General features: G+C 38.0%; 1 protein-coding gene across 1 annotated transcript; it reads right to left on the reverse strand.

Annotated features, from left to right (window-relative positions):
• Positions 1–10,702: 10,702 nt before the first annotated feature.
• LOC150085328 (uncharacterized) lies at positions 10,703–11,755 on the reverse strand. Its single transcript, XM_090374529.1, has one exon. The coding sequence runs from the start codon at positions 11,753–11,755 to the stop codon at positions 10,703–10,705; it is 1,053 nt and encodes a 350-aa protein (XP_090230655.1).
• Positions 11,756–12,925: the final 1,170 nt, after the last annotated feature.

The following is a 12,925-nucleotide window of genomic DNA, read 5'->3' on the forward strand; positions in this document are numbered from 1 at the left end:
GTGACAGTTGACACTGCAGTACGATATTGCAAATGCAAGAACAATGTCCCAATGCACTGCACACTCAAAAGTATGGAGTTCCACAACAAACAACCCAAGAAACACCCTCTCCTCACCACTGATGAAACTGAATGCTATGGTGTCAATGCCGCTGTTTGGTCACTAGAGGACTGGAAACAAGCAGATAAATCCAAATACCTGGTACACCATGCTGGCAGATACCTTGTATGGTGCTCATTATCCAGGTAGGTATCAGTGGTTGCTTAATATGGGACATGTTTTGCTGGCAAGAACTAGGACCCATGGTGCCTATAGACTCACCAGTGAGGTCTACCGACAGCTTTTACTGTGCACGATCGGTCTGAGGAACACTGAAAATATCACTAATCTTGGATTGGCCTCCATATTCACTTAACTTCAATTGAACATCTGTGGGATGTTTTGGAATGGAAAGTGAAGTGTATGGACATTCAACTGTCATCTATTCCAACACTGGAAATCCTTGCAGGCAGCATTACTGTTATCCATGCAAATAGCGGCCCAACACAGTATTAGGTGGTCATAATTCAGTGAACGCTGGCACTGTATTTAATGTTTTTACTGCCACTATACAGGACAATGTAGCACCCAGAGAAAACAAAACAATACTGCATAAACTAGACACTAACTTTTTCCTGGCTTTTGCAGCACTGAATTCTATCACAATACATATGGTGCAAATGTGGGAAACCACTGGTGGCGCCTAACCCTAAATACTATACCACTATACAGAGGCAGTGAAAACAACATTATTCAAGGCTGGAGAGCTCAACGACTATCACTGGAAATTCAGCTGACTCCCTACTTATATCTGATGCAGCCTTCGAATAATTCTTTCTGAATCCTTAAGTGGTAGAAAAGCTGCATTTCACTCTGAAGAACTTATTACGTTTTACAGCTTTGACCTTGAAAACAATAATACCACCATTACTCTTAGAAAGCCCTTCCTCAGTGAATCTAGCCTTCAGGGTTCCAACCAGAAGTGGACGGTCAAAAATTTTTACCGGGGAAAACTTGTAGCAGCCTCATACTAGTGTTTATGGCCAAAATCACACCGGCCCACCAGGGTTTTTCTGGTAAGACATGGCCAGTCCGCCTCTGGTCCCAACCATGTCAGTTTTGAACCACTAAGTGATGTCTTCAGCGGGACTACATTCCCCAGCCTTCAACAAGGACTGGCGATAGTCACTGGTCATGAACCAGTCATCTGGTGGGTGTTAAACCCCAAAGAAACTAAGGCTATTTGACATCGATATATTTTGGAATTGAATGCAAAACCCAAGTTTTCTGTGAGAAAAAACTCTTGTCTGAAACTAAATCAGCCACATTCCAAAAAAAATTACATACAAATTCCTTGCTCTATTCCCTGCAAGGCTCACAATGCACATTCTTGTCAAGAAGGGATGTTGTTCCATCCATTTGAAAGGGTGCAGATTATCTTCCAAGGGGTGCCCTTAATGGATATGGTGGACTTCAGATTATAGCTGTAGATCTTCGGCAATCCCCTGGGATCTGCTTTGTCTTGCTCGTCAAAAAACAACTTTTATTTAAGGAATTTCTGCCTGTAAAATCTTAATCTTCTAATTCTCATAACGGCTAGAGTTTTCTATTGAAACACATGAAATGATTGACACTGCCAATGAAGTTCCCAAGATGGAAATCTTGGGGACTTCATTAGGACTGAGTTTTCAGGCTGTGAGCATAAAATGTCAGTCTCTTGGAACTGTGTACAGTACTTGGGCCAATTGCAATCATTTTTCGTAATCGCCAGGAGTATAAAAGACAACAATCATTAGCAGCAATCAATGATTCATAACGGATATTGTGCTCATGATACCATGCCTCTTACAAAAATGCCACAACCAACACTAGTATTAAAGTTTATATTCAAGTGCTTTGTAAGTTAAAACTAGGGCTTCCAAACCGGTTTTATAAAACCGGTTAAATCGGTTTTCATATTGAGTTGTTAAAACCGAAACCGAGCTTCTAAAACCGGATTCGAATATTTTCTTAGTTAGCCCTCGAATATAGTTTTTTGTTACGCACATTTTCTTTTGTTTGTTCGTTTGTCTGGATCATTCAACTGCTTTATGTTTTAAACATGTTTTTTATTTTATTTTATGTTTAGGTACGAATCTCATGGGCAAGTGGCCCAAATCTAGGAGGGGTACCTTTTATCTTCCCACCTGTATCATGGCACGATGCAGGTGTACTCATTTACGACTGAGTGAGTCGGAGCGATAGCGTAAAAGAAAATGCTCAACATTCTCCGTTCCACCTATCTTGTTGGCCAGGCAAATTATGGAACGCGCATTATTGATGGTTACCCACTAGAAACAGATTCGCTGAATATTGCATCAAATTTCAATCGTAAAAAGTTTTTTGCTTCTTTATTCCTATTAAATTTGCGATCAAATGTTCTCCAAAAAGCAGCTTCACCAAATATAGCTTTTACATAATTTTTGAAAATACAATAGATTTAATTGAGGGAAAAAAAATCGCAAGTAAATAAATAAAAAAATTCTTTCGTGAAAATTTTGAAACTTGCCTCGTTTAGACTCTTCATTCAGTGCTTGCGGGAGTGACGCATAGTATTGTGCTTTTGTTGTCTTCAATATTTTTATTTAAAATTGTCGGTGATATAAATTCCTACTAATTAATATTTATTACTCTTAATATGTCTAAGATGAAATCAAATGTATGGAATTATTTTGCTCGAAAAAGCAAAGATGAAGCACAATGTTCGAAATGTCAGAAGATAATGAAGTCGTCTGGAGGATCTACATCATCTTTGATGTTGCATTTAAAGAAAATGCATCAGATTGACATTAAACAAGATAACAGTGAACCTCCCGTAAAAATGGTAAGAATATTAGAAAACTTATCGTTAAAAAATCTATGGAAGAAGAGATTTCAAAATTAGCTGCTTTAGATGGATTTTCTTTTAATTCAGTTGCCAAGAGTGAGTTTATACAATCAAGCCTTCACCTTCAGAGAAATAAATACGATAAATTACCACCAGCCTCAGTGAATGGAATTAAAAATATGGTTCTGAATTATTATAAAACTAAGAAAGAAGAACTCATTCAGCATTTCAAAAATTCATTGGTTTTGGGTGCACGGTATTCATCGACTCTAGACGAATATACGTCTATACAAAATAAAAGGTATATGAATATAAATGTGCATTCAAAAGACAATCATTGGTCGTTAGGTCTTATTGAGATTAATGGTTCACTTGACAGCTGAACAACTGAGCAAATTGTGAATGGACACTTGAAGGAATTTGGTTTGAACTTAGATGAGGATATTGTTGCCTGCACCACCGATGGAGCAGTAATGATGATTAAGTTTGGCAAGCAAATTACGCCTAATCATCAACAATGTATAGCCCATTGTATACATCTGTCAGTTATAGACATACTTTATGAAAAATCAATCAATTATGGTGCCACAGTCTCTGAGTCTCCCAAAGACAATGAAGAAAGTAGTGATGATGAAGAAGTTCAAGAAAGACAGCAAGGCATGCTTTATCAAACCGACTTTACCGATGAGCTCATTTATTTCTTCAATCCAATGGCCAATAATGCACAAACTATTAACAAAGTCAGAAAATTTTGCAAGCTTTTTCGAAAATCGCCTACCAAAAATGACATATTACAAAATTTAATGGGAAAGAATATAAACTTATATTAAATTGTAAGACTAGATGGGATAGCACATTCTATATGATTGAGAGATTTTTGAAATTGAAAAATTGCATTCCAAATGCTCTCTGTACAGTACTGTCAACTGAAGCTGTGTCTGACGATGACTGGAAAACACTTGAATTGCTATGTGAAACTTTGCGACCAGTTGAAATGATTCTGAAGGCTATAACCTCAGAAGATACAGACTTACTTAAAGCAGTCTTCAATAGAATTTCTGCTTGCTAAGCTTGATACAGCAGAAAACCCATTTGCTTTAAAGTTTCACCAAAGCCTTTTGCAGCGTTACAATGCAAGACGAAATTGCCAAACTGTGGCTTTGCTGAGCTATCTACACAACCCCAAAAAGTTTAGGAAAGAAGATTCAGGTTCAAGAACTTTTGATTTTCCAAGTTTGTTTGTTTGTTTGGTTTGAATTTTATTGGCGCATTAGCATCTAAGGCTATAATGCGCCAAGACCATATTTTCCAAGTAAGCAAGTTTGGAAAAAGCATGCTGAAGAGATTTATCAGAGATTATTTGCAAAACATTCCGAAGAAGTCTTAGCGTTGAATGAAGAAACTGAAAATAAACGAAGTTCTTTTAGAAGAAAACAAAGACTCGTCTAGTTCCGATGTTGGAGATACACTCATGCGAGAGTATGATAGTGTAATAAAGTAACTGAAGAACCTTCAAAATATCCGAGTGAATTGGAAATCAGCAAAGAATTTAAAATTTTGGAGGCAACTAGCAGTAGAAGTGAAAAGCTGGAGAAATTTTATAGAGCACTGCTGACCATTAAACCAACAAGTGTCCAATCTGAGAGAGTGTTTTCGATCACTGGTCTCTTTAACACAAAAATAAGGTCAAGTCTATCAGGAAAAATGCTTAATATACTGTGTTTTTTAAGGAATCATTTTCAGAAAAAAGCTGAACAATAAATAGTAAAGTAATTTCCCCAAGCTGTTTTTTTTTTTCGCATTATTTTTATTTTTTTGTTTACTATACGAGAAGATAGTTTTTATTCAAAGGATTTGAATACAATTTGGAATTTTATATAATCCCAAGCTGTGTATTTTTTTGGAGCACTTTAATTTTTTTATTTTTTTTACTATAAGAGATGATAGATTTTGTTTAAAAGATTTTATTACGATTTGTACAATCTACCCAAGATAAAATAAATACCTGTGTTATAAGCTTTTAATTATTTTCCCTAAGTCTGAGAAAATCGGCTTTAAAACCGGTTTTAAGAGTAAACTTCGGTTAAACTCGGTTTTATGCAAGCCCTAGTTAAAACCATATAACATCACCCCAAACTCTTATGCACAGCTGCTTCAAGGTTTTTGTATGAATCATCTGCATACACTGTGCTGCTACTTTATTAGGTACACCCCTGCTGTGCACACAAATGGTTTGTCCCACAACGTTGCAAGTCACATGACCACAGTTGTAGATATAAATGCAGAAGAACAACCTTTCTAGTAACAGTTAAGCGTACAAACCGTAGCAAGAATGGGGAAAAGGAGTGATCTAACGGACTTCGAAAGTGGCATGGTAATAGGTGCAAGACGTGCTCTGAAATGGGAATTCTCCTGAACTTTTCACGCACCACAGTTTCAAGGGAATATCGAGAATGGTGCAAAGAACACAAAACATCCTCTCAATGGCACTCCTGTAGAAGAAAATCGCATGTTGATGAAAGAGGTCAGAGGAGGATGACTAGAATTGTGCAAGCAAACAGACGGGCCTCAATGTCGCACATCACATCAGAATACAACCTTGGTGTGCAGAACAAAATATCGCAACGGACCACTAGTCGCACTTTGTCGCGAATGGGCTAGAACAGCCGACGGCCACATCGCGTGGCTTTATTATCAATGAAGAACAACAGAGCACGCCTCTGTGGGCACAGCAACACCAGCACTGGACTATCAAGGATTGGAATGCAGTTGCTTGGTCTGCCGAGTCGAAGTTCCCGGTGATTCTCGCCGAAATTCTGAGCCTTCCATCAACATCAACATGATGGAAGGCTCAGAATTTGGCGAAAACAACATGAATCCATGGACCCCATCATGTCTGACGTCTACTGTGCAAGGTGTGACGTCTGCTGTGACGTCTAGTGTTATGGTGTGGGGAATGTTTTCTTGGCACACGTTGAATCCATGATACCCATAGATTCACGTCTGAATGACGCATCGTACCTAAACATCGTTGCTGACCAAGTGCATCCGTTCATGTTGACAGTTTATCCTCAGCCAGATGGTTACTTCCAGCAGAATAATGCACTGGTGCACAAAGCTCGAAATCACTATGGAATGGTTCCAGGAACATGACAATGACTTTTCTTTGCTGCAGTGGCCCACTCACTCCCTGGATCTCAATCCTATTGAACATCTTTGGGATAAGCTGAAAAAAGCTGTTCACTGCAGGCCTACACCTCTGTCGAATCTCAAGGAACTGCGTGACACACTCATGTCTTCATGGTACTCCATTCCTGCACAACGTTTTCAGCATCTTGTTCAATCCATGCCTAGACGAATTCAAGTTGTTTTGAAGGCTAAAGGAGGCCCAACACGCTAATATGTAGGTGTACCTAATAAAGTGGCAGCACAGTGTATGTTGTTCCACTAGTATTAGAGCAAAAACTTAAAGAAAAAAAAAACTATAAAGCTTTAAAACGAAAAACTTTAAAGCAAACTGATTACGCCTTTTCTTACTCTCATGCCCTCATGAATACCAGAAACTTTCTTAGCACAATACTCACATGCTAGCCACAAAAACACAAGACTCCAATTTTTCAACTTTATTTAATATATGCATTCATATTTACACGTTTCCTTTTCTCACCAGCCATAATTCTTAAATAATATTGAATGGATTGGAGTATAGGGTATCCGAAAAAACTTTGATTATGAGAAAATTCTATAACTTTATTGTCAAGTTATGGAGTTTTTTCCATAACTTTATTGTCAAATCTGTGCTCAACCTCACACCAAACATTGCTTATTATTTTGGGTGAAATCGAAGAGATTGCTTCAATACTAGGTGTCAGATGGCTCTCATTAACCTGTGTAATACCACCACTTCACTAAGTGGAGGAATGTAGTAGTGAAACCTATCTCCAGCAATTCCCCACCTCTTTCTTTATGCAATATGTTTGATATCTTTTGCGGTTATAACGGGCAGGGGCGTTCCTAGAGTATGTGGCGCCTAGGTGTCAATCGCTATTTGGCGCTCCCCTTTAAAATTTTCTTCATATGTGTATGTAAGTTTCATCTTTTCAGGCGTCCTTGAACATTGGCGCCCGGGTACAGTGCATCCCTCGCACCCTCGGGACTGCTCGCTCCTGATGACGGGCATCATAGTGAAATCCAATCTTTCTTACATTTCGATGGTAAAGCCCTAAAACGCTGTTCACAAGCTGGCCGCTAGATAGTCCACCCGACCGATCCCATTGGCAACTTTCTATGAGGCATTAGGATCAACTAGTGTATAATCTTGCTACCTCTACTCTGCAGATAGTGGCTTGATGGAGTCCAAGTAGCGTATATATGGAGGCAGGGGCGTATTCATGGGTGGGCAGTGGGGTTATATGTCCCCCTTAACCAAGCGTATAGGTGTTCCCATGTCGATCTGTACAAAAGCACTCAAAAACCTGATCGGCATGCCCCCCCCCCCTTACGACAATGCGGAAGGCATTGTCGAGGCTAGGTCAATGTCATGGAGCTGAGTATATTCTTGCTGTGTGTACGCTAGATCCAACAATTTCATTATTTCATACAGTGTATCCACCTCATTTTCTTTACTACTGAATACATCAAGAATAGTCAAACTAAGCTGTGGAAAGATCTAAACCTCCCAAACAATTCTTTGTTCTTTTCACAAATGTACTTTGTCTCAGTTCCAGTCTCAATAATGTCCATTTCCATTTAGTCTGCCAAGCCGCACGTGCTTTTTCTGACATAATCCCAATTATGTCAGTAAATTGATAGACACTATACTATTATAGCACGTTGTAGATTAAGTAATTTAAAGGAATCGAACCACCTCAATGCCAAACACAAACAAATTATGGAACTCACTGTTTCCCGTCTTCAGGCATATTAGGATTAGAGCATGATTTCAAGAGATACTACACTTTTCAGTTTGATGATATTTGATTATTTACAATACACGTATTCTAATTATATTATAAAATACCCTTTACGTATACATACAATTGCTGTACAATTACTTATTAATTAATTCCTTCATCATTTAATAAATATTGTTCATGAAAAATCCGTAGAGTTACTCTCTAAATTAGTTGGAAGGGCATAACTGTTAACGTGATATTAGAGTGGTCTCTTGGTCCGGTTGAGGAAGACTGAGGGGGAAGGAGAGGACTGAGTGTTTATATAGGTTGGAACTGACTTGGTGTAGCCAATGGTTGTAGCGTACTAATCTGGCTGGTTTTTTGGGTACAGAGATATATTATGTAGGGAAGATTAGGTTGACTCCAAGGTTAAGAAAGAGGTAATAAATTACTTTATCTGCCACGTGATATAATTGATATAATAGTGTAATGTCTATCAATTTATTAAAATAATAATAAACAATCACATAGATTCCCCCCTTCCAAGTAATTAGAATGCCATTTATAAGTTAATTCAACCACTGCTCACCTCTGTTGTCCTAATTATTCGCTGTACGATTAATTTCTCCTCCAAGGTGGTATTTGTCCATATGCCCGCTCTGATATTCCCTCTTAGACACTTACTAATTTGGAATCTTCTCTGATTTAAAATCTCTCTATCTCATTCGATCAAATTGATCTGTTTCCTATATCGATCGCTCAATTTCACTAATTAATTTCACTAATTAGAAATCTTTGACTTCCTTTCTTTGAAACTTGAATTTTTCCAATACAACTTTCCTAACAATGAAGTAATTTTCCTTGGCGATTTAAATGTTCACAAATCCATCTGGCTTCCATTTTCTAGTCACACGGATCCAGCAGGTCGAGGTGCCGAGGCTTTTGCAATTACTAATGAACTCACACAGATTCTTCACTTACCTACCAGAATACCAGACAATCCTAAGCACACCAACGCTCTTGATCTATTTCTCGCGAAGAACTCTTCCAAGTACACATTCGAGGTGAGTGATCCTCTAGGCACATCTAAGGTCACAATTTGGTAAGTCTCTTCTCTAATTTTGGCGAAAAAAACGATATAAATTCCGTTTTTGATCCTTACCCTCGTAGCCAATCTCAGCCTTATGTTGTTTGGCATAACAAGAAAGCGAAATGGGATGACCTGTGAAATTTTGACCCGTATTTTTCTTTTCCTTAGTTAATTTACTCTCTAAATATCTTCTGATGTTCATGTTTCCTCAGATCGTGTCAGCAAAATTTTTCTTGTGGAGATGCAATTCTTTGTTCAACACTCCATTTTCGTCCTTTATCTAAACCTTGGTTTTCCAATAAATGTGCCTTCCAAAGTGTTTTTCAATAAAGGATGTTCAAGACGGGAAAGTTGCATATTGCAATTGGCTTGCATCCAAATCTCCTTCTGCCTGCACCAAAGCTCACAGCATTTGTAAAACAATTATTAATTAGTCCAAACTTGATTTGAACACGCTAGAAAATAAAACTTGCTTCTTGTCCAAATGGTATTCGCGCATTCTGATCTCTTTACAAAACTATTTTGCCCATCTGTAAAAACCTGACGTTTTTATTGCCATCCTAGTAATAAAAAAAAAAAAAAAAAAACTCGCTGGCATTCTACTTTTCTTTTAACTCTTGTATTGACAATCTTGTTAAACTACCTACTCTCCCAGTACACTCAACTCAATGCCTTCAATCTTGATATCAATAAAGCTCCAGATCTTGATGAAAATTCACCAGCACTAGCTCTCAAAACTTGTGCTCCTGAGCTTACTCGTTTCTGTGTCGCATATTTTGACTATTGGTTTTCAAGAGGAACCAAGTTTCATCACTGAAGAAAACAGTACAAAATGCCAATTCCAGTCGAATCAATATAGACGCGAAACCAACCACAGTAATGTCACCTTTTTCCTTTATCAAGTTTTTGTTTCTTAAATGAATACGATACGGATGGAGGTGCAATTTTTTTAAGGGCGGGAGGTATATACTTTTACCATCAGTGTGGTTTTGTAAGAATTACTTATGATTACCAAAATGAGAAAAATTAGCTCTTACATTTTGGGTTACGCGAATTTTTAATTACCCAAGTTTCACTAAAATCAAAGTCGGTTACACTGAATCCGCCACTGGCAAAAAATATTACAAATTTGTGCTTAGACTAATATAAATGAAAAGCAATGCCCAGAGAAATTAGATTTATGTGAGGCGCGAGAAATGTGCTACTTTTTCCTCCTTACTCAATAATTAATTAAAAACTGAAATATGCTGAGACCAGTTAATCAGAATAACATTAAAAACGCTTTCAAATGGGACTGAATTGAATCGTTCTCAGGCTAAATTTTTTTCTCTATATTTTTTTTTCTTTCTTTCATATTTCAAAACTATGATGCGTCAGTATATAATGTCTGCAAACTGCATGTATTCTATGGTTGCTTTCTCTGTTTTATTGGATAAAAAAACCTGAGATACCAGTATAAAACATGCAGTCCTCAACTCAGATCCTCAGGCTCTTTTTGAACAATAAAAGTTTCTCTCCTCAAGGTTCAAACACAAGGCCTTTTTCTTATGGTGTTAAAGAATAGGATTATCGCTTGCTGGCAATGACGGCTCTTTCAAATGCAATCAGACCTCCGAACGCACATTTGAAACATATATAGACCATAGGGTCTGCGTTATCCTGGAGAAAACCCAATATATCAAATAACAGAAAGTATAGGTGTGACCAGCAGAATAGCTTCCTGAAAGCTTTTATTATTTTAGGACAAAACTCCAAAAACAAGAAATATATCAACAATGCCAAAATAACTGAAGTAAAATCAGTTGTTAAACTTTAAATTTGTGGTAAATTTTCGATTTTATCGGATTGGAGATCAAGATACCTGCGAATATTCAAGGGAACAGGAAGTGACTGAATTCCATCTGGAAGTTGCCAGCTTTCGTGTAGGCAACGTCTGCTGATACACTTGCAAAGATGGGTCAGTTCCGATGGATTCAAATACCTCTGTTTCAATAGAGGTAGCAACGAAGCTGTTCTATCAAGAAATTGTCTAGCTGTAAACTCCCACAGGGGCAATCCGAATTGTCTTTGGAACATTATATGATGATTGATAACACTTTGTAAATACCCAAGCGATAGCTGAGGAGCAACACGAAGCATATATTGAACGGGCAGCACAATATATGAGAATCGTCTGCTATCGACCTGTGCACCCTCAAAGTTGTGACCTGCCATTAGTCCTACTAAGCAGAACAGAATAAATTTCGAGACATGAATTTCCGTTGTTTTCGACCAGTAGAGGGCATCATCGTCCACTAATTCGGCTCCATATCGCAGCACTAATAGTAGCATTTGAGGTGGCTTAATACTCATCTGGGAACTAAACATTAGACTGCTTTCGCAGAAAAGATCGACAAAGCGTAAGTCATTATGAAATACCAACTTATTGCAATTGGCTACTCTCAGGAAGTAGCAGAGGGGTGAATCCGTTCTACTAAGAGGAGCATCATTTCCAGGCCACGTCCAAAACGGTCTTATATGTTCCGGATAAGACTGCTCTTGACTGGAAAGCTCCCTACATCTGTCAAATTTCATCATGCATACTAAAACTTCTGCAACAAGGCTCATATCACTAATATTCTTCCAAAAGCACACCTTAGCTAGAGAATAAACCACATGCGTTCCAAATCTTCTGATGTCACTATTTCTCCAGGAATTATAGTCATGTTCTTTCTCTTTCTTCCATCTGTAATATAAATTCAAAATAATTCTGATGTATTGTACTTCATTCTCGTTTTGAGATTGTTCACCGTTTATTCTTGAAAAATTTAGAAGGGTGTTAAGAAGTGAGAGGATTTCTTCCGATAAATTTGGCGGCTCAGCCATTTTTGACAATGTTAGCAATTGCTATTGTTTTATTTGGTTGAACTTTTTTCGTACAATCATCTACAAAGTGTGATGCTGTTTTGGCAGTGTTGCCCAACAATGCTTAAATTGTTCTTCAAGGAAACAATGCTCTCATTCAATTTTATTCTCTATATACATAAATGAATTGTAGTTTAATTTTATCCACGTTATCCAGAAGCCCTTCCTCTCATTTCCAAGTTTCAAAACTTTTAATATCTTTATAATTTTATATAAATATTGAAATGTTTTTACGTTTGAAAACCGCAATGAGGAGAACCTTGAGGTGATTTTATTGAGGAGTCCGTCCATCTATCTAAAGGAAAATAAAAACTTTCATATTAGGGCCACCTGCGAAACAACTCATCTTCCCATGAGTAATATGTCCATAAATTGCGTGTGTTCTTTGGTCGATTTGCTGGACGAAAAATCCCTAGTCTCTGGGAATAAAAATCCTTGCTGTCCACTTGACTGAGACCAATTCAACCAGAGAGTGAAAAAAGCCCCTAAAAGATCTTCACTCGTTCGAAACTGGGCGTTGTCCTCCCAGTATTGGTGGAGAGACGGCGATTATGACCACTGTGCTATGCGTTCAGCAAAGCCCATCTATCATTCAGTTAATTTGACCCATAACTTAATTTTCTATTATGCCGTCTATTAGACATTGAACTGTTGCTCTTGTGCTTCACGCTCCAATTAAAACCTCGAGAAGCCAATATACTGCATTTGGATTTGTGTGTATTCTTCAGTCGGTTTCCTATTTTACTGGATGAAAAGCCCAAATTATTTTGGAGATAGATTAGCAGCGGCGAGGATCTCTGATATGGACGCCTTCAGCCAGTGTTCCCATACATCTATGTCTCATGTATATCGAGAGTAGACCAACCATGGAAGGATCACGCCAGACAAAGATCCCATGATGGCCAGTCAAGCACAAAGTCGGATTTACCAAGATACGCATTGGTGCAATTGCATCAAGACCAAAAAATAATTCAATTTCTCGGAGCAGGGAACCCCTGCGACATTGATTTTCCAGCCTCTAAAAATCTGTGTGCCAGGGCCCGACACTTCCTAAATCAGGCATTGGCTACGCGTTGTTCAGTGGAACAGACTTTCCAAAGTTAAGCAAGCGACCGCTCGTTACAATACAAC

The sequence above is a fragment of the Mastigoproctus giganteus genome, chromosome 5, assembly GCF_048544385.1.
Source record: "Mastigoproctus giganteus isolate SK-2022 chromosome 5, ASM4854438v1, whole genome shotgun sequence".
NCBI classification, from domain to species: Eukaryota; Metazoa; Arthropoda; class Arachnida; order Uropygi; family Thelyphonidae; genus Mastigoproctus; species Mastigoproctus giganteus.

Excerpts from the sequence above, each read along its gene's own strand:
- LOC150085328 (XM_090374529.1), bottom strand. The coding sequence starts at position 11,755 with ATGGCTGAGCCGCCAAATTTATCGGAAGAAATCCTCTCACTTCTTAAC.